Source organism: Lithobates pipiens, unplaced genomic scaffold, assembly GCF_037356315.1.
Source record: "Lithobates pipiens isolate NorthernLeopardFrog02 unplaced genomic scaffold, aLitPip1_a1.2 Scaffold_1, whole genome shotgun sequence".
NCBI classification, from domain to species: domain Eukaryota; kingdom Metazoa; phylum Chordata; class Amphibia; order Anura; family Ranidae; genus Lithobates; species Lithobates pipiens.
The window spans coordinates 92177130-92203739 of record NW_027507685.1 but is presented as its reverse complement, the minus strand read 5'-3'; the positions used below and the strand labels follow the sequence as shown (position 1 = coordinate 92203739).

Sequence of the window (26610 nt, the reverse complement as noted above, 5' to 3'; positions counted from 1 at the left end):
CTGCCGCCACCATTCTAGGTGAGGGAATCAGGAAGTGAAGCCAATCGACTTCACTTCCCGGTTCTCTACTGCGCATGCGCGAGTCACGCAGCGCAATAGGAATTCTCCGCGCTGTCACTGGGACCCGTGTGTGTCCCAGCAGACAGCGCGGCAGGACAGGAAATGGCATAGACTCCACGGGAGTCTATGCCCGGAAGTGGGTGTAAATACCTGTCTTTGACAGGTATCTCCACCCCCTCCCCCCTGAAAGATGCCAATTGTGACACCGGAGGGGGGGAGGGATCCGATCAGCGGAGGTTCCACTTTAGGGTGGAACCCCGCTTTAACCCACAATATTATCCTTTTGTAATACTATATAACCATAATCCCACTCCCTCACTTTATGCATACAGCATTCAGTGTCATATCACTTGTGTTTGGCACTTTGATCCATCTCACTTTCACCTTCTTATTTAATTATCCCCCCCCCCTTTTTTTTTTTTTTTTTTTTTTTTTCTTCCTTTTTTCCTCACATGCACATACACGCATGCATTATCCCCTCCACACTCATCTAGTTGCCCACACTTATCACTTCACACTTCCAATATTTTGTTGTTTCGGTTTTCTTTTTTAGCAGTTTTGTTTTGTTTTCACTTTCACACTTCTCTTGCCCCATCATCAGTTTACCTCACATCATGCATTTTCACTTCACCCATCACATCACCACACCCCCATCCCTCACCCACCTTCTTTTCACTGTCAGTTAATCCTTCTTATAATCAATATAACTAAACGAACAAACTACGCCATGCTAGGTATAACTAGCTTAATTCTTTTATAATATGAATCCATTAATGACCAAGTAATAATAAGTCTGCAGCTGCCAAGCACTTCTATATACTCCCTCTAATATTATATTATATAATGACTTACAAAGTTTTTTTGCATGTCCACCTGCAGGTGTTTTACCCCCCATCCTCGTCTCTGGGTCCCAAAACGTGGCCCTCTGTAAGCTCAGTGGACTATGCACCCACACAGAGGGCGTGGGGGAAACATGCGGCTATAATCCTGCAATGCCGGCTTGTGTGACACATCCTCATGTCCTCATCCACCCATTGGTAACTATATCTCTATATGCATGGAGACATAATTTTGCTTAATTTGAAATACTATACCTATATATATTTTTATATTGTCCAAAGTCTTTAATTAGATATTTTGACATTTCCCTAGAATATAAATCCCCCTGAAGAGACCGGAAATCGCAAGGGTCGAAATGCATCGGGGTTTTTCATGTGGATACATATGTTACAAATACAATTGGCAAACCATGCCTGTACAGAGTTTTTTTGCTATGAGTGATGTTCCATGTTTGTTTTTGTCGCACTACCTATATGGATGATGTATTATTGTTCATTTGGAATTACTATTGTCTGTTAAATGATTCTTTTTTACATCAACTATTTTCATACCAACTTTCTGCTGCTAAAAACCCCCTGGGGAAATTTCCTGTGTTTTTTTTTTTTTTGTATACTTATGGGTTATGCAGCGTTGGGGGCTCCCTTATTGTGTTGCAACAAATCAAATAAATGGTGTTGCGCTCCCTTAAACTAAATAATATTAATCCATGGAATGCTAACCAATAAAAACAAATTATCTGTGCATAAATTCTGATTCCCGTGATAAATCGTGATCAAAGTGACTAGTGCAACAAAGCATTCCAAACGAATATATATATATATATATATATATATATATTGTGTTATTTTTCCTTTTTACATATACCAATTGGGTGGCTAAACACCCGCTTCTTTCTACATATACCTGTGACCACGCCCTGGAGTTCCACCCCCGGACTCGGAGGGAAGGGCCCTGGCTGGGGTTCAGGGGGGCCCTTTATGGTTTCTTGCAACGGGGGCCCTGAAGGTCCTAGTTACGCCACTGGTCGGAGTCCTGTCATGTCTGGGTTGCAGTATAGTTGTACCGGGTGGATGGAGGTCATCTCTCTGGTGACTTTTCAGTAACCAAACGAGTGATTTGTGTCCCCTTATATTACTTGCTAAAGGAGGAAGAGGGGCTCTCTTCCTTCCTCTCTTTCTGACGGGAGTGTTTGGTTGGACCTGAGAGTTCCCTTATCTCCTTTCTGCCTTCCCCCTTCTTTTCCCCTCTTTTTTTTGTTTTTACCTCACCAACCCCCACACGGGGGTGGTTGTATTGCATTTTTCTAATTTCTAATCTCCCCGCACTTGACATTCGGCTGCTTTTGTCCGGTTTTCACGACTATGTGCAGATAAATAATAACAGTATTATGCTATGTGCACACTTTGTTTTATTTTTATGATAAACTTGGAGGACTGCCTTGGGACTGCAACGCTAAGGGGGATATATAGGAATATTACTATATCCAATGAAGTGACCACTCCTTAAGGCTTACCTTATCAGCAGTGTCTGGTGAGTTTAACCCCCGAGGGGGGTACGCATCGCATGTGGTGAAGCACTCCCGGTTTATGGTGGAAGAAAGGTTGACAGCACTTTGATCACCTTGCAACGCTGATTAGATCACTATAGACACTTTATCTGCACACTTAGAACTGTCTAGTGATTTTTTTGTACATTGTGGCTTCTATAAAGGACTTTTTTTTTTTTTTTTAAAGCGCTGTTTTTATACTGATATTCTCAGATGTATATTGATGAATTGTTTGTATGACCTTTTTTTTTTACATATTTTTATTATAATCTTTTAACAGCTGCTATTATTGTCCGTACTGCTGGGTTTTAATATACTCAGCAGCTATTATCTAGTATACTTTGGTTCTAGCATTATTATTATTATATATGCAGGCATCTGCATAAAAAGTGTGTGTGTGTATATATATCTCTTTTTTCGTTCGCGTGTTCACCATTTAGGTGAGTGCATATACGTAAATATATATATATATATATATATATATATATATATATATATATATATATATATATATATATATATATATATATATATATATATATTTTGGGAGGTGTGTGAAGGTCCTAGTTTGGCGCAGAGAGGTATATGATGGGCCGTTTTAAAATATACCTGTTGATAGAGATATATATATATATATATATATATATATATATATATATATATTTATAAAAAAAAAAAAAAACAGTGTAATTATATAATTTCTTTTAGATCATTATATACATTCACATTTAATATATATATATATATTTATTTTAAATGTGAATAGGTATATAAAAATGTAAAAATTTGAATATATATATATATATATATATATATATATATATATATATATATATATATATATATATATATATATATATATATATATATATATATATATATAAAAAAAGATTTTTTAATATGAAAAAATATAAATGAGAATATAGATATATTCTTATTTATATTTTTTTCATATACATTCACATATATATAAAAAAAAAAATTTTTATTAATGTGAATGTATATGAAAATATAAATGAGAATATATCTATATATTCTCATTTATATTTTTTCATATTAAAAATCTTATATATATATATATATATATATATATATATATATATATATATATATATATATATATATATATATATATATATATATATATATATATATATATATATATATATATATATATATATATATATATTCAAATTGTTATATACATATTCACATAAAAAAAAATTATATATATATATATATATATATATATATATAATTTTTTTTTTTTATGTGAATATGTATATAACAATTTGAATATATATATATATATATATAACACATACTCACTGTGCTAGTTATAGAAGGCTTAACGGTGTGTTAGCATTTTCTCAGCCACGTTAGAATGCTGCGAACTGAACTTCACCCCCGTCCTTTGCCCTTTAATCGTTATATATATTTCTTATATATACAGTGTAATTTGATAATCTATTATTTACACTATATATTCACATTTTAAAATATGTATTATATTATCAAATTACACTGTATATATAATTTATATATAAGAAATTATTAATTTAATTAATTTATATAATAAATTCTAAGCAAGTAAAGACGAATAGAGAATGATTAAAGGGCAAAGGACCGGGGTGAAGTTCAGTTCGCAGCATTCTAACATGTGGCTGAGAAAATGCTAACACACCGTTAAGCCTTCTATAACTAGCACAGTGCTGAAGGGAAAGATATCATGTGCCTTCCTAACAAGGGATGGAATCTCCAGGCAGAATCTACAAAGCTAGGATCTGTAATGTAACCCATGTTGATCTCCAGGCAGATAAATAGAAGGGGCACATTAATGTGGTTCTGTATTCATTAAGAACATTATGAAAGCCCAACTATGGGAACATAAAAAAAAAAAAAAAAAAAAAAAGTAATTAGAACTTCCAGTTAACAAAATCAAAGAGCAGCCCAGGCTGTAACACCTTCAACTTAGAGCTGATCCCTGCAGCACTTTGTTTGCACCACTAGATGTCCTCATTCTTTTGGGTTGAATGACGCCCAGCATACTGCTATGACTGAAGCGCGTCATGGCCCCGCCTACTGAGGGGGCAGAGTTACAGCACACTTCATTTATAGTGTATTCATGCAGAGGGTGGAGGTGACTTCTCTAGGGGATCAGGAGAAGACAAGGACCCTGCGTGTGACCAGCCAGAAGACCTTGGAACAAGCACACTAAAGAAAATCATACCGTATAATATGGGGGTGCCTTCAGGGGGAGCCTGGAGCCCAGAATTGGGTATTTATAATGCAAGCAGCATTACAATCCATTGATCCATTGTGCCTGAATTTGATCAGATGTCAGCCTATTGCAGTCCCTGTACAGCGGAGCCCAGAGTGGGAGCCAATCGGCTCATGTGGCAACCAGCAGCATGCTCATAGGAGGAAAGAGCAGAGTGATGGAGAGAGGTGCTCATCCCTGTGCTGGCTCTCCTTTCACTGTCCAATCACAGGCTGGGGGCGGATCCATGACAGCTTGCTTTCAAAGGGAATAGGAGAAAAGACCATGGCTGTCATTTAACATGGAATACTGAGGACATCCAGTGGCAGAAAAGAAGTACTGCATGGGGACAGCTCTGGCTAAGTATTGCAGCAATAGCTGATTTTTTTTTTTTTTATTTTTTTTATTTTAGTAAGCAAATAATTATTTTATGTTATTTTTATCATGGATTTCAGCTTTCAAAAAAATATCAGGAATGAACTTTCTTATAGAAAGAATAAATAAGCATTAGTTGTGTATTTTTTACCAGTGTATTTTTTTTATATAGTATTGGATGGTGGCTGGGTGGGTATAGGGAAATCTTCCAATGAGGACATCTGTTGCACTGACAACCTTTTTGTGTAGGATTTCCCCTTACTTCCTGTTGTGTCTCTAAGACAGGAAGGACGATATTTTACCGTTGTCGCCAGAACAGGAAGTATAGGGAACGCTTTTAATGGGAACATCTGGTGCAGTGACAGCTGTCTGTGTAGGGACTTCCCCTCACTTCCTGTTGTGTCTCCAAGACAGTAAGTCCAATATTTTATAGTTGTCACCAGAACAGGACATATAGAGAAATCTTCCAAAGGGGACACCTTTTGCAGTGATGACCGTTTATGTAGGGACTTCCTTTCGCTTCCTGTTGTGTCTGTAAGACAGGAAGTGAAGGGAAATCTTCCCAATTGGATTCTGACAGCAAAGTTATGTCGCCTTGCACGACTTGGCACTCTTGGAGATGCTCTTACCCGTCTTGTCTGGGGAAAACTATTCCGAAATGTGGATGATACTGAATACTCCAGCAATGCCTCCGTGGTTGATGTACGTCTTGATTGGGCCCGAAAACTAAGGACGGTGCTCTCAACTTCTGCATTTGCTCTGCGGTTGCGACTCAGGTTGGAGCGATGACGCTCGGCGCGGTCCTGCGCGATGACATATGACAGAGGCACTCCGAATACTCCGTGTGGGGAATCTGTAGAATCATGAGAAATAGAATTAAAGGGCATGTACACCCCAAGAATGATCTTCTCTTTTTTTTTTTGCTCCCTTTTGGTCTATTAAATATATAACTAAATGAGTTTTGTTGTATCTGTTCAATAAGTACAAAAAATACCAGTTGATCCTGCTACAAATCTTGCTGGTAACTTCCTGTGCTCTCTGCCTGTGCTATACCCCTATGAATTACATTGTTCTGAGTTAAATGGTACAGGAGGGCGGCACTGGTGGGCGGAACAAGAGGACAGCACAGGAGGAGGACAGCACAGGGTGAGCAGTACAGGAGGAGGACAGCACAGGGTGAGCAGTACAGGAGGAGGACAGCACAGGGTGAGCAGTACAGGAGGAGGACAGCACAGGGTGAGCAGTACAGGAGGAGGACAGCACAGGGTGAGCAGTACAGGAGGACAGCGCAGGTTGGTAGTACAGGAGGACAGCGCAGGTTGGTAGTACAGGAGGACAGCGCAGGTTGGTAGTACAGGAGGACAGCACAGGGTGGTAGTACAGGAGGACAGCACAGGGTGGTAGTACAGGAGGACAGCACGGGTTGGTAGTACAGGAAGACAGCACGGGTTGGTAGTACAGGAAGACAGCACGGGTTGGTAGTACAGGAAGACAGCACGGGTTGGTAGTACAGGAAGACAGCACGGGTTGGTAGCACAGGAAGACAGCACGGGTTGGTAGCACAGGAAGACAGCACAGTTGGGTGTTCTTCATCTAGACACAGAAGCTTGGATTAGGGACACAACGTATTTCATAGATATGAAAAATTTAAAAATGGGCTATGGCGCTAAACCCAATTTATGTGCAACTAGTGCATGTAGGTGTATGCGCATCAAATTTACCAGTGCTATCAAACTTACACGTAAAGTGCTAATACTGTGGTGACACGTCTATAAAAACCCTATCAACTGGAACAAGTGCAGAAAATACATATATCAAGGTAAAAAAAAAAAAATTGAAAAAAATAACAAAAATAAATAATAACAAAAATCCAAATAAAAATAATTCACAGTGCAGTTGAGTTAATCTCGGCAATCATGCAAAGTTAATGCAGCAAGGTAGTGATAAAGTCCTTAAAAATATCCTTTGAAAAAACTTTTCCCAAAATCGCTTTCTGAAATCGCAAAAAAAAATCGCATGCTGCAGTACTTTGAAAGATGGTATTGGAGTGAGGTGACTTAGTGCAAACTGATCAATCTAGAGAGGAACCATTCATCCCCGGTGCGCCACTCAGTAGTGTGGAAATGTGATTGCTCTCACCAGATCCAGTCCCCTCAAGGGGTTACTCAGGCCTCCACAATGTAAGCCACTGTGTCGCTATTCAAATGCTGCTGCTGGTGCGCTGGGAGAGTGTTCACTTCTCAATTCAAATGCTCTCAGTGGTTATATACATGGGGGAGAGAGAAGGATATCCATGGTGCAAGTACGTTCTTAAAATTATTTTATTCAATATTAAAAGGAAGGTACTCACATTTTGTTCGATAACAATGTGCATATATGGAAAGCAATAAAACGAAAGTAAACTCCGCCGTCCGCTACTGTTGCTGCTGCTGGCTACGATGAAGGTGCACGTACGTGGCCATGCCCTGCGCGTTTCGTCAGAGTGACGTCTTGAGGGGACTGGATCTGGTGAGAGCAATCACATTTCCACACTACTGAGTGGCGCACCGGGGATGAATGGTTCCTCTCTAGATTGATCAGTTTGCACTAAGTCACCTCACTCCAATACCATCTTTCAAAGTACTGCAGCATGCGATTTTTTGCGATTTCAGAAAGCGATTTTGGGAAAAGTTTTTTCAAAGGATATTTTTAAGGACTTTATCACTACCTTGCTGCATAAACTTTGCATGATTGCCGAGATTAACTCAACTGCACTGTGAATTATTTTTATTTGGATTTTTATGTTTATTTTTATTATTATTTATTTTAGTTATTTTTTTCTATTTTTTTACCTTGATATATGTATTTTCTGCACTTGTTCCAGTTGATAGGATTTTTATAGACGTGTCACCACAGTATTAGCACTTTACGTGCAAGTTTGATAGCACTGGTAAATTTGATGCGCATACACCTACATGCACTAGTTGCACATAAATTGGGTTTAGCGCCATAGCCCATTTTTTTATTTTTCATTTCACACCTCCCTCCCTTTATTTAAAGGTGGGAGGATTCAGTCATAGGCAACTCTAACCCTTGATTAGCGTCCTCATTCACACATTTATTTATTCACTTTTGTCACAGTTTTTGTGATCACAGACCAAGAAAATAGTCCGTAGCGCGACTTTCTTCATTTATTCTTAGTATTTCATAGATACCTCTTCGGTCTTGTCTGCGTTTCTCCAATTTCCTGGCACTCTGCCAACCTGCAACAACAAACAACATCTCAGCACTGCTATGCAGAAAGGAGAAATCCACCAACAGAAGGGGTAAACAAATGATTAAGCAAAACATATCAATGTCTATGATGGAAAAAAAAAAATAGAATCCAGAGGGAATAACTAAAATAAACAAATCATTTCCTTTCAGTCTGGGAAAATGTCCTTTCCCTATCCTGGTCAATCAGCCAAACTCAGAATGATGCGAGTCAGCCTAGGGTGATCTGCTATATGAGAATATAATCTATTCTGTGTGCGTGTGTATATATATTAGTGCCTTGCGAAAGTATTCGGCCCCCTTGAACTTTTCAACCTTTTGCCACATTTCAGGCTTCAGACATAAAGATATAACATTTTTATCTTTTGTGAAGAATCACCAACAAGTGGGACACAATTGTGAAGTGGAACGAAATCTATTGGATATTTTAAACTTTTTTAGCAAATAAAAAACTGAAAAGTGGTGCGTGCAAAATTATTCGGCCCCTTTACTTTCAGTGCAGCAAACTCACTCCAGAAGTTCAGCGAGGATCTCTGAATGATCCAATGTTGTCCTAAATGACTGATGGTGATAAATAGAATCCACCTGTGTGTAATCAAGTCTCTGTATAAATGCACCTGCTCTGTGATAGTCTCAGGGTTCTGTTGAAAGCGCAGAGAGCATCATGAAGACCAAGGAACACACCAGGCAGGGCCGTAATACTGTTGTGGAGAAGTTTAAAGCCAGATTTGGATACAAAAAGATTTCCCAAGCTTTAAACATCCCAAGGAGCACTGTGCAAGCGATCATTTTGAAATGGAAGGAGTATCAGACCACTGCAAATCTACCAAGACCTGGCCGTCCCTCTAAACTTTCAGCTCAGACAAGGAGAAGACTGATCAGAGATGCAGCCAAGAGGCCCATGATCACTCTGGATGAACTGCAGAGAACTACAGCTGAGGTGGGAGAGTCTGTCCATAGGACAACAATCAGTCGTACACTGCACAAATCTGGCCTTTATGGAAGAGTGGCAAGAAGAAAGCCATTTCTCAAAGATATCCATAAAAAGTCTTGTTTAAAGTTTGCCACAAGCCACCTGGGAGACACACCAAACATGTGGAAGAAAGTGCTCTGGTCAGATGAAACCAAAATCTAACTTATTGCCCACAATGCAAAACAATATGTTTGGGGTAAAAGCAACACAGCTCATCACCCTCAACACACCATCTCCACTGTCAAACATGGTGGTGGCAGCATCATGGTTTGGGCCTGCTTTTCTTCAGCAGGGACAGGGAAGATGGTTAAAATTGAGGGGAAGATGGATGCAGCCAAATACAGGACCATTCTGGATGAAAACCTGTTGGAGTCTGCAAAAGACCTGAAACTGGGACGGAGATTTATCTTCCAACAAGACAATGATCCCAAACATACAGCAAAATCTACAAAAGAATGGTTCACAAATAAACGTATCCAGGTGTTAGAATGGCCAAGTCAAAGTCCAGACCTGAATCCAATCGAGAATCTGTGGAAAGAGCTGAAAACTGCTGTTCACAAATGCTCTCCATCCAACCTCACTGAGCTCGAGCTGTTTTGTAAGAAAGAATGGGCAAGAATTCAGTCTCTCGATGTGCAAAACTGATCGAGACATACCCCAAGCGACTTGCAGCTGAAATCGCAGCAAAAGGTGGCTCTACAAAGTATTAACACAAGGGGGCCCGAATAATTTTGCACGCCCCACTTTTCATTTTTTTATTAGTTAAAAAAGTTTCAAAAATCCAATAGGATTTCATTCCACTTCACAATTGTGTCCCACTTGTTGGTGATTCTTCACAAAAAATAAAAATGTTATATCTTTATGTTTGAAGCCTGAAATGTGGCAAAAGGTTGAAAAGTTCAAGGGGGCCGAATACTTTCGCAAGGCACTGTGTATATGTGTGTGATTATATATATATATATATATATATATATATATATATATATATATATATATATATATATATATATATATATATACACATATACATACATATACACACACACACACAATAGATTATATTCTCATATAGCACTAATATATATATATATATATATATATATATATATATATATATATATATTGTAGACATGTCACTGGAGAAGTGATCGAGGGGGTGTACATCTCACCTAGGTTGCTACACAGTGTGAGATGGTAAATCCAGGATGGATCAGTTTCTCAGCAGCGATATGCTGCTGAGTTGTTATTTAATTTTGCCGGGCCTGGGTTTATATGGAATGGCAGGTAGGTTTGGTAGAGGGACCTGTCATTCCACATCCCCCGATCCAGTTCTGGGTTTGGGATCAGGTGAGCTTGGATCCTAATTAGCCTGGGAAGCTAAAGGCTCTGTAGGGTCTGCAGGTGATTGCTTCTCAGCCAGGGAATGAACCATCTGTGTGTTGAAGGAAGCTGCAAGCACAGCCACTGCTGGAGCTAAAACTCACCCTGCGATGTCCAGGCGAAAGACGCTGTGTTTGTAAGTGTCAGATAGGTGAGCAGAACCTGTTAGTAAGCGCCCAGCCGGGCTAGGACTTTTATTTTTGTTGTACTTAGAAAGCACGGTGTTGCTGTATATTTTGTTTGCTGGACTGTTTGTACCACGAATAAACGCCAAGATCTGCTTTATCAAATTCCAAGTCTGCTGTGAACTGTGTCCAAACACACCCTACCCCGGGAAGATCCCTTACAATTGGTGGAGGTAGCGGGCAACGCGGTTGCTAGGGGCAACGGTGTGGACAGACTTGGCTACAGCTGCTGATGTCCTGGGTGAAAGCTGCAACTACACTCCAAAAACAGTCCAGCAACATGGAGGAGATGCTGAAGCAGTTTATGCAAGTGAGTTTGCAACAACAGCAGGCTCAGACAGAGGCCAATAGACGACATGAACAGTCCATGGCTGAACAACAGCAGATGATCGCTGCACAACAGCAGGCTCAGATAGAGGCCAATAGACGACATGAACAGTCCATGGCTGCACAACAACAACTTATTGAGCACCTGATAGCAAATCGAGAGGCGCCTGTGGTGATGGGAGCCGCTCCAGAGATTTTTTCTGGGAGAAGGACTGTGCAGAAAGCGCTGCAAAAGATGACTGCTGAGGACGATGTTGAGGCCTATCTAACAGTATTTGAGCGCGTGGCTGAGCGAGAGAAGTTACCAGCCGCTGAGTGGGCAGAGGTAATTGCGCCCTATTTAACAGGTGAACCTCAAAAGGCCTACTATGACCTCAGTGAGCAAGAGGTTAAGGACTATACTCGGCTAAAAGAGGAGATACTTGCCCGACTAGGAGTTACTACTGCAGTCCGTGCCCGGAGGGTACGCAACTGGAGCTACAGTCTGGACAAATCAGCGAGGTCCCAGATGTATGACCTAATCCATTTGGCAAGAAAGTGGTTGGAGCCAGACACTTCTACTCCTGCACAAATCCTAGAGAAGGTCGTGATGGATCGCTACCTCCGAGCGCTTCCTACTGACTTGCAACGCTGGGTGGGACAAGGTGATCCTAAGAATGCAAACAAACTTGTCAACCTTGTGGAGAGGTTCCAGGCGACTGAGGACTACCTCCGTGATGTTCCTGCAGCATCTTCACCTCCCCGGAGCGCCAGATCTGTGCCGTCAGCTGGTAAGAGACTTCCATCTATTGGGGGAGTGTGGAGGGGTGCTGATGGGGGGGAAAAGGGCTCAAGTGGTGTCTCAGGGACAAAAGACTGGTGATGGTCCAGGGTGGCTAAGGGGCTCTGAAAAGGACTCCTTGCCAAAGAGACCAGGCCCTATCCAGTGTTGGAGATGCCATGAGGCGGGACACGTGTCGGCCCATTGCCCTCTTACCTCTGAACCCATGGAATGTGACGCTAGCCGGCGTCAGTCGCTATTTGCGGAACCATCTTGTGCTGCAGTTCCTGGACTAGAGACTGAACCGCAAATCTGCGATATTACAATCAATGACTTTCCTGTTAAAGCGTTAATGGACTCAGGAAGCCTTGTAACCTTGGTGCATGCTAGCCTGGTGACTGGGGACTTAGAGTCTAAAAAGCATATGAGTGTTGTGTGCATACATGGTGATACAAAAATGTACCCTATAGTGCTGGCTAAAGTCGGGACTGAACAAGGCACCGTACAATATGAAGTGGGTGTGGTTAAAAACCTCATGCATAATGTAATATTGGGGCGCGATTTTCCATTATTCTGGGCTCTCTGGGAAAAAAGAAAAATCCCCCAAAAGGAGTGAGGATACCTCTAAGGGGGTTGCCTTGTCCACTGTGAATGATAAAAGTATGCAGGATGAAAATGATTGTTTTCCTTTACAGGTCCTGGCTGGGGAGGAGGAGGCTCCTCCCACTGAGCAAAATATACTAGACTTAGAGGTGTCTAGAGATAATTTTGGGGCTGCACAATTACAGGACCCCACTCTCAAAAATGCGAGAGAGCAGGTTGCTGTAATGAATGGGGTACCTCAGGAACCAGATGCTGAAAAAAGATTTCCACATTTTTCGGTGACTAATGATCTTTTCTATAGGGTTACTAAGGTTAAGGATGAGATTGTGGAACAGCTTCTGGTACCTAAGCCGTACCGGCGTCAGGTGCTTGACATGGCACATAACCATGTTCTTGGGGGACACTTGGGGACTGACAAAACGCGAGAGAGGGTTCTCCAGAGGTTTTTTTGGCCGGCCATATATGATGACATTAAAAAATACTGTGAGTCGTGCCCCACATGTCAGGTTAGTGCCCCAGTGTCACATTTTCGCAGTCCTTTGGTTTCGCTCCCTATTATAGAGGTGCCTTTTGAGCGTATTGCCATGGATTTAGTGGGTCCCATTGTAAAGTCAGCTAGAGGACACCAGTATATTTTGGTAGTCCTGGATTATGCGACCCGCTATCCTGAGGCTGTACCCTTAAGAAACACTGCATCTAAAACAATTGCACGTGAGTTGTTTTATATGTTCTCTAGGACTGGGATCCCCAAAGAAATCCTAACTGACCAAGGTACGCCATTTATGTCGAAAGTAATGAAGGAATTATGCAGACTATTTAAAATCTCACACATCCGTACCTCTGTGTACCACCCCCAGACGGACGGATTGGTGGAGAGATTTAATAAAACTTTGAAACATATGTTGAAGAAAGTGGTGGCAAAAGATGGTCGTGACTGGGATCATTTATTACCCTACCTCATGTTTGCTATTAGGGAGGTGCCCCAAGCGTCCACAGGGTTCTCACCATTCGAGTTGGTCTATGGTCATCACCCTAGGGGTCTACTAGACATTGCAAAAGAGACATGGGAGAATGAGTCCACCCCATACAAGAGTGTTATTGAGCATGTAGCACAAATGCAGGACCGTATAGCCACTGTAATGCCCCTGGTAAGGGAACACCTCCAGAGAGCTCAAGAGGCCCAAAGTAGAATTTACAACCGGTCCGCAAGAATCAGGACATTCAACCCAGGCGATAGGGTCCTTATACTAGTCCCCACTGTTGAGAGTAAATTCTTGGCGAAGTGGCAAGGTCCTTATGAAATTGTTGAAAAGATCAGTGAGGTGAACTACAAGGTGCACCAACCAGGTAGAAGGAAGCCTTTCCAAGTTTATCACATAAACTTGATCAAGCCCTGGAAAGACAGGGAGTCCTTGGGGGCGACAAATACTGTTAATAATTTGTCACAACCAATCCCTCCAGTCAAGGTAGGTGATACTCTATCAGTGTCACAGAAACAGGAGGCTCAGGAATTTTTACAGAAAAACAAAAACAAGTTCTCTGACCTCCCAGGGAGTACACACCTCATCCATCATCACATTGAAACTGAGCCTAGAAGCAGAGTAAACCTTAAGCCCTATAGGATACCCGAGGCACGTAGGGAAGCCGTATCTGCCGAGGTAAAACGTATGCTTGCTCTGGGGGTAATTGAGGTGTCACAGAGTGAATGGTCCAGCCCAATTGTGCTAATCCCAAAGCCCAATGGAACTTGGAGGTTCTGTAACGATTTCAGAAAGTTGAATGAGATCTCCAAGTTCGATGCGTATCCTATGCCCAGGGTAGATGAGTTGATTGAGAAGTTGGGTAACGCCAGGTACATAACCACCCTCGATCTCACAAAGGGCTATTGGCAGATTCCACTTTCTGACGAGGCTAAAGAGAAAACTGCTTTCTCCACCCCTGATGGGCTATTCCAGTATGTAGTGATGCCGTTCGGGTTACATGGAGCGCCTGCAACTTTCCAGAGGTTGATGGACTTGATTCTGCGACCACATCGTGATTACTCAGCCGCCTACCTCGATGATGTGGTCATTTTTAGCCCTGATTGGGAAAGTCACCTCTGTAAGGTACAGGCCGTGTTGGATGCCATAAGTGATGCAGGGTTGACCATAAATGCCGAGAAGTGTGCTCTAGCCCTAGAAGAGGCCAAATATCTGGGCTACATTGTTGGAAGAGGATTGGTTAGGCCACAGCTAAATAAAATTGAGGCAATACAGAATTGGCCTAGACCCCTGACAAGGAAACAGGTTAGAGCTTTCCTGGGTATTACGGGTTATTACCGTAGATTTGTGCCGAACTTTGCCTCAGTTGCTGCTCCGCTAACTGACTTGACAAAGGGCGGAAAGACAGCAATGGTCACGTGGACCCCAGAGGCCGAGGAGGCTTTCCAAAGCCTTAAGTCTGCCTTGTGCCAACCACCTGTGTTAGTCACCCCCGATTTCAGGCGAGAATTTCTGGTCCAGACAGATGCCTCTAGCACAGGCTTAGGTGCAGTACTCTCACAAGTAGTGAATGGTGAGGAACATCCGGTGACGTACTTGAGTAGAAAACTAACCCCGGCCGAGAAAAATTATGCCATTGTGGAGCGAGAATGTTTGGCAGTGAAGTGGGCCCTAGAATCTTTAAAGTATTACTTGCTAGGCAGGAAATTCAAGTTGGTGACAGACCATGCCCCCCTAACATGGATGAAGTTAAACAAGGAGAGAAATGCAAGAGTGACTAGATGGTTTCTCTCCCTACAAAACTTTAATTTCACTGTGGAACACAGGCCAGGGAAATTACAGGCAAATGCTGACGCATTGTCAAGGGTAAGTTGTCTGTGGGGACAAAAGGCTCAGCCCTCCGGTCTGAAAAAGAGGGGGGGGATATGTAGACATGTCACTGGAGAAGTGATCGAGGGGGTGTACATCTCACCTAGGTTGCTACACAGTGTGAGATGGTAAATCCAGGATGGATCAGTTTCTCAGCAGCGATATGCTGCTGAGTTGTTATTTAATTTTGCCGGGCCTGGGTTTATATGGAATGGCAGGTAGGTTTGGTAGAGGGACCTGTCATTCCACATCCCCCGATCCAGTTCTGGGTTTGGGATCAGGTGAGCTTGGATCCTAATTAGCCTGGGAAGCTAAAGGCTCTGTAGGGTCTGCAGGTGATTGCTTCTCAGCCAGGGAATGAACCATCTGTGTGTTGAAGGAAGCTGCAAGCACAGCCACTGCTGGAGCTAAAACTCACCCTGCGATGTCCAGGCGAAAGACGCTGTGTTTGTAAGTGTCAGATAGGTGAGCAGAACCTGTTAGTAAGCGCCCAGCCGGGCTAGGACTTTTATTTTTGTTGTACTTAGAAAGCACGGTGTTGCTGTATATTTTGTTTGCTGGACTGTTTGTACCACGAATAAACGCCAAGATCTGCTTTATCAAATTCCAAGTCTGCTGTGAACTGTGTCCAAACACACCCTACCCCGGGAAGATCCCTTACAATATATATATATATATATATATATATATATATATATATATATATATATATATATATATATATATATATATATATATATATATATATAGAAAATAAATGTAAATATATATAAAACTGCATCATAAATAAATGCAAATATTATGCATAATAAATATAAATCTTATACATGTTAAGATGCATTGTAAATAAATATTATGGATAATAAACTGCATATTAAATATAAATATTATACATATTAAAAGGCATAGTGATTCGATTGTAAGCTCTAATGAGCAGGGCCTTTTCATTCCTAGTATATTTATATATATATATATATTTATTACACACACACATAATTTTGTTTTTATTATTATTGTTCAGGATTTATATAGCGCCCAACAGTTTATGCAGCGCTTTACAATAATGATATAATACAATAAAATACAAGAGGATTAAGAGGGCTCTGCTCAGAAGAGCTTACAATCTATTAGGGTGGTACAAAAGGTTGTAACTGTGGGGAATGAGCTGATGGAAGTGGTAAAAGATTAGTTGGAGATGTGATAGGCTTTCCTGAAGAGATGAGTTTTCAGGGATCGCCTGAAGGTAATTCCAGAGGATGGGAGAGGATCTGGAGAAATCCTGGAGACGAGCATGAGAGGAGGAGATGAGAGAGCTTGAGAGTAGGAGGTCTTGAGAAGAGCGGAGGGGACAATTTGGGTGATATTTGGAGACAAGATTGGTGATGTAGCTCGGGGCAGAGCTGTGAATGGCTTTGTATGTTGTGGTTAGTAATTTGAATTTAATTCGCTGGGTGATTGGGAGCCAGTGTAGGGATTGGATGAGAGGGTTGGCAGACACTGAGCGGTTGGTAAGGTGGATAAGTCTGGCAGCAGCATTCATGATAGACTGAAGAGGGAAGGAGCCTATGGAGAGGCAGGCCAATGAGAAGGGAGTTGCAATAGTCAAGGCGAGAGATAACGAGGGGGTGAATGAGGAGCTTGGTGGTTTCATTTGTTAAAAAGGGGCACATTTTTGAAATGTTATGGAGGTAAATTCTACAAACTTTTGACAACGATTGAACTTGATGCTGAAATGTCAAGTCAAAGTCTAATGCCGCGTACACACGACCGGACTTTTTTCGACAGTCTAGGTCCAACGGAATGAGTCCATCCGATATTACGATCGTGTATGGGCTCCAGCGGACAATTTTTTTCCAAAAGTCTGACAGACCTAGAAATAAAACATGTTTCAAATCTTTCCGATCAGACTCGAGTCCGGTTGAAAAATCCGTCTGTCTGTATGCTAGTCCGATGGACGAAAACCGACCCTAGGGCAGCTATTGGCTACTGGCTATGAACTTCCTTATTCTAGTCCGGTCATATGTCATCACGTTCAAATCTGTCGGACTTTGGTGTGCTTGTGTGTGGCCAAGTCCGTTAGTTCGGAAAGTCAGTCAGAACTCTGCCAAAAATCTGTCGGGAAGGCGGTCGGACCTAGTCCGTCAAAGTCCGGTTGTGTGTACACGGCATAAGATTACAGCCTAGTAGCCTGGGGAGGGACTGATGGTTACATTTTGATGGAAAAGTCATGGATGGGGGCATGGGCGGGGGGGGGGGGGGGAATATTAATAGCTCAGTTTAAGAGAGATTTAGTTTAAGGAATGGTGCGACATCCATGCCGATATGTCAGGTAGTAAGTTAGTAATGCGAGAGGAGACTGAAGGAGTGAGGTGAGGAGTAGAGAGATGGATTTGGGTGTCATTAGCGTATAAGTGATATTGGAAGTTGTGTGCAGTTATCAAGTGACCAAGGGAGGAGGTGTAGATAGAGAAGAGAAGGGGTCCAAGAACAGAGCCTTGGGGGACCCCCACAGAAAGGGGCAATTTGGAGGAGTAGACAGAGTTGTAGGTGACACTGAAGGAGCGCTGTGATAGATAGGCAGAGAACCAGGATAGAGCAGAATCTTGGAGGAGGCCAAGGGAATGTAGTTTATTGAGAAGAAGCGGGTGGTCAACAGTATCTAAGGCCACAGAGAGGTCAAGTAGTAGGAGTATGGAGTACTGGCTGTTGGTAAATCGTTAGTGAGTTTTAGTAAGGCAGTTTGCGTGGAGTGACGTGAGTGAAAACCAGACTGTAAGGGGTCAAGAAGGTTATTTTCACTGAGGTAGGCGCTAAGATGGTTGTAGACTAATGCCGCGTACACACGATCAGAAATTCGACCAGCAAAAGACCGATGAGAGCTTTTGGTTGGAAAAAGCGATCGTGTGTATGCTCCATCGGACTTTTGCTGGCCGTATTTCGGCCAGCAAAAGATTGGGAGCATGTTCTCAATTTTTTGGTCGGAAAAAGTTACTATCCGAAAATGCGTTTGTGTGTATGCAATTCCAACACGCAAAAACTCATGCATGCTCAGATTCAACTACGAGACGGAAGCTATTGGCTACTGGCTATTGAACTTCCCTTTTCTAGTCCCGTCATATGTGTTATACGTCACCGTGTTCTTGATGGTCGGAATTTGGTGTGACCATGTCTATGCAAGACAGCTTGAGCGAAATCCCATCGGAATTCCAGTCGGGAAAACCATCAGAGCTTTTGCCAACCAAAATTCCAAATCGTGTGTATGTGGCATAAGTGTTCTAGAAGTTTAGAGGTGAATGGGAGCAATGAGAAGGGTCTTAAGTTGTTCAGGTTGGTGGGGTCCAGTAAGGGCTTTTTAACCCCTTGCCGCCGAGTGTACGCAGATGTGCGTACTCGGCTTCTGGGGGTTATACTGGGATGATGCCCGTACCTGCAGGCAGCATCCCGGTACCGTTTTTCACAGCGGGCGATTTGGCTTTCCAGCCATAACAACCGATGCGGATAAAAAGCCATGCGGCTGTTATGCTGGAGGAGCGGGAGGGGACATCCCCCCCCTCCCGCCGCCTCCCGCCACTCTTACCGGGGCTACCGTTCAGTCGGGAGCACCGTTGGCGAATCCGATGCCTCCGGCGGCTGGGGAGGAACTGGAATGAAGCTTCATTCCAGTCTCCTAATAGTAAACACGGAAGCGACGTCATGACGTCACTTCCCGTTTACTCGGCTGCCAATGGAGCCGGATTTAAAAATATATGCAGTATTCAGAATTGCCGAAAGACCCCCGATCCCTCCATAAAGAGTACCTGTCACCACCTATTACTGTCACAAGTGATGTTTACATTCCTTGTGACAGCAATAAAAGTGATTTAAATTTTTTTTTAATAATTTTAAAATAAATAAGAAAAAAAAAATAAAAAATGTAAAGCGCCCGCCATCCCCGTGAGCTCGCGAAGCAAAGAAAACGCATACGGAAGTCGCGCCCGCATATGTAAACGGTGTTCAAATCACACATGTGAGGTATTGCCGCGATCATCAGAGCAAGAGCAATAATTCTAGCACAAGGCCTCCTCTGTAACTCTAACCTGGTAACCAGAATTTTTTTTAAAGCGCTGCCTATTGAGATTTTTAGGTACCGTAGTTTGTCATCATTCCACGAGTGCGTGCAGTTATAAAGCGTGACATGTTTGGTATCTATTTACTCGGCGTAACATTATCTTTCACATTATGCAAAAAAATTGGGCTAATTTTACGGTTTTGTTTTTTTTTAATTCATGAAAATGTCCCTTTTCCCAAAAAGTTGCGTTTAAAACACCGCTGCGCAAATACCGTGTGACATAAAATATTGCAACAATCGCCGTTTTATTCTCTAGAGTCTCTGCTAAAAAAAAAAAAATTTATATATATATATATATATATATATATATATATATATATATATATATATATATATATATATATATATATATATATATAAATAAATGTTTGGGGGTTCCAAGTAATTTTCTAGCAAAAAATATGGATTTTAACTTGTCAACACCAAATGTAAAAAATAGGCTTAGTCATGAAAGGGATAAGTATGGGAGTGATCTGCGCATGTTTTAGAGGGGAGGGGAAGGTGCCACTAGAGAGGGAGAGAGTGAAGATGTGAGGGAGCATAGGATAGAAGAGGGTGACCACAGTAGATGTGAGGGAACAGGATCCAAGGGACAATTGGTTAGGTGGGCATCTGAGAAAAGTTTTGTAACCTCTTCAGTAGTAGCCAATTCAAAAGAGGAGCGTGTTGAATGTGCTGTTAGGCAAGGTATGTTGGGTGGGAAGGATGAACGTACAGTGGAGGTGTCCTCACGAATTGCATCAATCTTGTCTTTGAAGTGATTGGCAATCTCTTGGGCAGTGAGTGAGTTAGTGGGTAGAGGGGATGTCGGACGAAGCAGAGAGTTAAAGGTTGCAAAGAGCCGATGGTGACTGGATGACAAGGTATTAATAAGAGAGACCAAGTAGGCTTGTTTGGCAGCATGGAGGCAGGAATTGTATTTTAGAAGGGCAGATTTATATAGGGTGAAGTTTTGCAGGCATTTGGTTTTACGCCACAGTCGTTCAAGAGCACGGCAACGTCTCTTGAGATTTCTAGTGTTGTCAGTGTGCCAGGGCTGTAACGGCCGGGGGGCCTGATTCTGTGTGTGGTTAGAGGAGCAAGTGCATCTAACAATGATGAGAGTGAACTGTTGTAGACAGAGGTGGCCAGATCAGGACAGGACAGGGAAGAATTATGTCATATAGGTGGTCAGTAGCAGAATAGAGAAGAGAAGGGTTAAAGTGGCGAGGTTCCTACACGTAATTGTTTGCTGCTTGGAGGGATGAGTGGTTGGAGGCAAGGATCAGGGCCCTTTTTAAGGCAGGGCAAAAGGGGCAGCTGCCCTGGGCCCTGTCATTGTTGTGGGGCCCAATGCAGCTGCCTCATACTTGCCAACTATCCTGATTTTAATTCCCTTGTCCCTTGAGGTTTTAGTCCTGTGCTGTGTCCCGATATTTCAGTGTGAAGTGCTGCTACTAATGCTGCCCAGCTCTGCCCTATTGTTGTGTACAGATGACTCACCTGCAGACCCGGTGTTTACATCTAAATAACCAGCACTCATATGTAAATAGCAGTGGCCAGTAACATTGATATGTATATCATGCCCCCGTGAGGTCATATCCACAGTAATCTCTAGCAACTAATCAACAAACACAAATCATGTGCTGTAACTTCTAGCAACTGAGTGAGCCGCAATGTGTGTTGTGACCTCTAGCAACCAGTCAGTGAGAGATAATGATACACTGTAACCTCTGAAAACCAATCGCAATAGCTGCCTGATCTGATTCAGTAAACAGATTTTGAGTCTAGCTGCTATTTATTGTATGTCTCAGAGCAGGTGGAGAGCAAAACTGCATGGGGGGGGGCAAGAAAAGTTTTGCCCAGGGTCCAATCAATAGTAAAGATGGCCCTGGCAAGGATACAGTGAAACTAATGAGGTTGTGATCAGAGAGAGCAAAGGGGGTGTTGGTGAGGTTGCCAGGGTTGCAGAGATGGAGAATACAAGGTCAAGGGTATTACCTTTGGAGTGAGTGGAAGTATGTATCCATTGGGTTGTGTCAAAATATTAGGTTAAGTCGAGAAGTTTAGCTGTAGTTGGGCTGTTATATTGACAGGAATGTTGAAGTCACCAAGTGATAGTATTTCAGAGGAGAGAAAGTAGGGTAGCCAGGCAGCAAAGTCATCAAGAACACGAGATACCAGTCCAGGAGGTGATAATAAATAAATATTTATGTACTGTCTGTACTGATTTTATTTCAGTAACATTTTTATAAACTATAGAGTGACATTTGGTGGTCTGGTTTAAATAACTACAAAAACAGTTATGTGTATCATAAATAAATACACCAAATGTGTAACCAAAAAAATCAGATGCATCATGGGCGAGGGTATGTGCACTACCTTCCAAGTGATGGTGGCAACCACAAGGGGAGCAGTGAAGGGTACTGGTAGACCACTAGGGGCGCAGTAAAGGGTACTGGTAGACCACTAGGGGCGCAGTAAAGGGTACTGGTAGACCACTAGGGGCGCAGTAAAGGGTACTGGTAGACCACTAGGTGTGCAGTAAAGGGTACTGGTAGACCACTAGGGGTGCAGTAAAGGGTACTGGTAGACCACTAGGGGTGCAGTAAAGGGTACTGGTAGACCACTAGGGGTGAAGTGAAGGGTACTGGTAGACCACTAGGGGTGAAGTGAAGGGTACTGGTAGACCACTAGGGGTGCAGTAAAGGGTACTGGTAGACCACTAGGGGTGAAGTGAAGGGTACTGGTAGACCACTAGGGGTGCAGTGAAGGGTACTGGTAGACCACTAGGGGTGCAGTGAAGGGTACTGGTAGACCACTAGGGGTGCAGTGAAGGGTACTGGTAGACCACTAGGGGTGCAGTGAAGGGTACTGGTAGACCACTAGGGGTGCAGTGAAGGGTACTGGTAGACCACTAGGGGTGCAGTAAAGGGTACTGGTAGACCACTAGGGGTGAAGTGAAGGGTACTGGTAGACCACTAGGGGTGCAGTAAAGGGTACTGGTAGACCACTAGGGGTGCAGTAAAGGGTACTGGTAGACCACTAGGGGTGCAGTAAAGGGTACTGGTAGACCACTAGGGGTGCAGTAAAGGGTACTGGTAGACCACTAGGGGTGCAGTAAAGGGTACTGGTAGACCACTAGGGGTGCAGTAAAGGGTACTGGTAGACCACTAGGGGTGCAGTGAAGGGTACTGGTAGACCACTAGGGGTGCAGTAAAGGGTACTGGTAGACCACTAGGGGTGCAGTAAAGGGTACTGGTAGACCACTAGGGGTGCAGTAAAGGGTACTGGTAGACCACTAGGGGTGCAGTAAAGGGTACTGGTAGACCACTAGGGGTGCAGTGAAGGGTACTGGTAGACCACTAGGGGTGCAGTGAAGGGTACTGGTAGACCACTAGGGTGCAGTGAAGGGTACTGGTAGACCACTAGGGGCGCAGTGAAGGGTACTGGTAGACCACTAGGGGCGCAGTGAAGGGTACTGTTAGACCACTAGGGGCGCAGTGAAGGGTACTGTTAGACCACTAGGGGCGCAGTGAAGGGTACTGTTAGACCACTAGGGGCGCAGTGAAGGGTACTGTTAGACCACTAGGGGCGCAGTGAAGGGTACTGTTAGACCACTAGGGGCGCAGTGAAGGGTACTGTTAGACCACTAGGGGTGCAGTGAAGGGTACTGTTAGACCACTAGGGGTGCAGTGAAGGGTACTGTTAGACCACTAGGGGTGCAGTGAAGGGTACTGTTAGACCACTAGGGGTGCAGTGAAGGGTACTGTTAGACCACTAGGGGTGCAGTGAAGGGTACTGTTAGACCACTAGGGGCATAGAGAAGGGTACTGTTAGACCACTAGGGGCGCAGTGAAGGGCACAGCACTCTGAGCCTTCCCACTCGTTCACAAACTGAAGCATAGTAAACAACATCAGTACCCGACCTCGACCCTACTGAACACCTTTGGGATTAGGTCTTCTCATCTAACATCAGCAATGCATTTTAATATTTGTAATATTTATATTTAATATGCATTTTAATATGTAAAATAGTTATATTTATTTACAAAACATTTTAATATTTACAATATTTTATATTTAATATGCATGATATTTATATTTATTTAATAAACATTTTACTATGTATAATATTTATATTCAATATGCCTTTTAATATTCATAATATTATACCCATCTACTATGCATTTTAATATGCATAACATATATATTTATTTACAATGCATTTTAACATGTATAACATTTATATTTAATATGCATTTTAATATGTCTAATATTTATATTTATTTACTGTTATGCATCCCATTAATGAACAGACTGCCATAATGCAACGCACGTTAAAGCGCATCAATGCACAAGAGTTTGTATAGGCCCTAAGGCGTCCTTTACAACTCTGAAGTGTGTCGCAGTGCATCAAACTGTGGTATTTTTCACAATTATATTATTATGCATACTTTATATTCATTTAAAATTCCTTTTATTATGTATAATATTTAATATGCATTTTATTATGCATAATATTTATTTATTATTATTATACAGGATTCATATAGCACCAACAATTTACACAACGCTTTAAAACTTGAGGGTAGAAAGTACAAATACAATACCACTAGGAATCAAAGGGCCCTGCTCATTAGAGCTTACAATCAAATCACTATGCCTTTTAATATGTATAATATTTATATTTAAATATGCAGTTTATTATCCATAATATTTATATTTACAATGCATCTTAACATGTATAAGATTTATATTTATTATGCATAATATTTGCATTTATTTATGATGCAGAATATATTATATATAAAAAAAAAATTTATATGCATTTTAAAATGCCTAATATTTATATTTAATTTACAATTACATTTTAAAATACATAATAGGCATTTTATTTTATTATGCAATGTACTACAAAAAATAAAATGGACATGCACCTCTTTTCATTCCCAACACAACCCCCCACAACACACAGATGTTTCACAGATGTTTTCCACACAGGCACTGGAGTGCATTAGCAAAAGTGCAGTCCAGTGCCAGCGTCTGCTCCAACAAAGAGCAGTGCAAAGTGTGTTATAGTACATCACAATGCTTCCTTTTTTTTTTTTTTTTTTATTTATTTTTTTTCTCCTTTTTAACTTTATTTGAATTTTCACATAGACAAATTTAGACGTGCGGTTGGGGGGTGTTAAAAAATGTGTGGTTGAGCTGTGTTTTTACACCCCAACTGCTCCCCTTAAGCTGCAATGGGGGTTTTGGATGCCAGGGTTGTGTTTCTTCAACTGTGGCAAAAACTGGCCAACTTATCTAGATACAGTATCTCACAAAATTAAGTACATCCCTCACATTTTTGTAAATATTTTCTTTATCTTTCTATCCATGTTGAACGTCCAGTGACCAGTATGAGAGAGTGAGAGTGATAACCTCAAATTTAACACACATGCTCCCCATTCACACCTGAAACCTTGTAACACTAACGAGTCATATGACACCGGGGAGGGAAAAATCGCTAATTGGGCCCAATTTGGACAATTTCACTTAGGGGTGTACTGACTTTTGTTGCCAGTGGTTTAGACATTAATGGCTGTGTGTTGAGTTATTTTGAGGGGACAACAAATTGACACTGTTCTACAAGCTGTACGCTCACTACTTTACATTGTAGCCAAGTGTTCAGCGTTGTCACATGAAAAGAATAAAATATCTACAAAAATGATGGGTGTACTTACTTTTGTGAGATTGGGGGTGTGTGTGTGTGTGTGTGTGTGTGTGTGTGTGTGTGTGTGTGTGTGTGTGTGTATATATTATATACACAGCGTAATTTTTAAACATTTTTTTATCATATTTATTTTTTAATATAATATATGCTTTACATTTAATATTTTTTATATTAAACACACATATATATATATATATATATATATATATATATATATATATATATATATATTAGAATAAAATATTTACAAAGATGGGCTGTACTCACTTTAGGCAGAAAGTCCACTAAATGTGACCTATTCAAGTGAAAGGGGAAGCGACACAAACACAAATGCCTGCAAAGCCCCATGTTTGTTCGTCAAAAATGGGGCTAAAACAATTGGCCATTGTCTCTGAAAACCGATCTGAACATACACCTCTAAGCTTAGCCATAGTGACACTTCGTTCACGTCACTGCACAAGCAGTTGTGCTTTGCGCCAATGTGCAGCATCCAGCGCACTGCAGAAAAATGTGCACATGCTGCATTTCTCCTCACCGCCATGTAACCCATATCATACCAGCAGGGCACAACACAAACATTTTTTATTTTTTTTATATGTGCCCTGCATGCGCAAAAACGCACGTAACCGACCATAGTGTGAATGAGCTGTAAAACAATTGTTTTAGCAAACGAAACATCATGAAGGCTTTACCATCAGCAGGACGCATATTTGCGTCCAAATAAGAGGCATCCTCGGCCAGCACTCACCTGGCTTTAGCGCGGCACTCATCCCTCGCTCCCGCAGGTTGCCCAGAGCGATCTCCTGCAGACGGAATCTCTCCAGCTCAGACAGACTTTGCAGATGGACGGCTGGAAGACACACCACTGACTGCAACATCCTGAACAGAGGTGGGGGGTAAAAAAAGAGAAAAATATGAGAGAAGTCATTTATCTGCCGCAACTTGCACTTCCAGATGATTGTTAAAGTAGTGAAAACAATCGATGTGCCTTACCTTCTCCGCGCACCGTCCTCCATGACTGTCTGCGCTGACTGCAGGTTGCATGCAGGAAATGTCCCAGGCACTGGTGATTATAGAGACACACAAAAGAGGAGAGTCGGGGGAGGAGAAGAGAGGTGGGGGAGTCAGTCCTACAAGTGAAAACATTTTCTCATTCAAAGGATTCAGATTATAATACAACTGGCCAAAAAAAAATACAAAAACACATTATAAATTAAAAAAAAAACACTAGAAATAAATAATACAAAAAAATACAAAAACACACTAGAAAATAAATTAAAATATATATAAAAACACACTAGAAATAAATAAAAAAAACACACTAGAAATAAAAAAACACAAAAACACACTAGAAATAAAAAAACACAAAAACACACTAGAAATAAATAAAAAAA

At 41.7% G+C, this 26610-nt stretch overlaps 1 protein-coding gene across 1 annotated transcript in view; it reads right to left on the bottom strand.

Moving 5' to 3' along the window:
* The window catches only part of LOC143948006 (rho GTPase-activating protein 6-like), a 203079-nt gene extending 176732 nt beyond the window's left edge, over nucleotides 1-26347 (bottom strand). Inside the window, exons 1-4 of the mRNA XM_077465170.1 lie at nucleotides 26210-26347; nucleotides 25965-26095; nucleotides 8276-8323; nucleotides 5711-5934 (exon numbers count right to left, since the gene is read on the bottom strand). Of these exons, the coding sequence (XP_077321296.1) occupies nucleotides 5711-5934; nucleotides 8276-8323; nucleotides 25965-26095; nucleotides 26210-26232 (426 nt within the window). The 5' untranslated portion in view covers nucleotides 26233-26347. The remainder of the gene's footprint in view (nucleotides 1-5710; nucleotides 5935-8275; nucleotides 8324-25964; nucleotides 26096-26209) is intronic.
* Nucleotides 26348-26610: the final 263 nt, after the last annotated feature.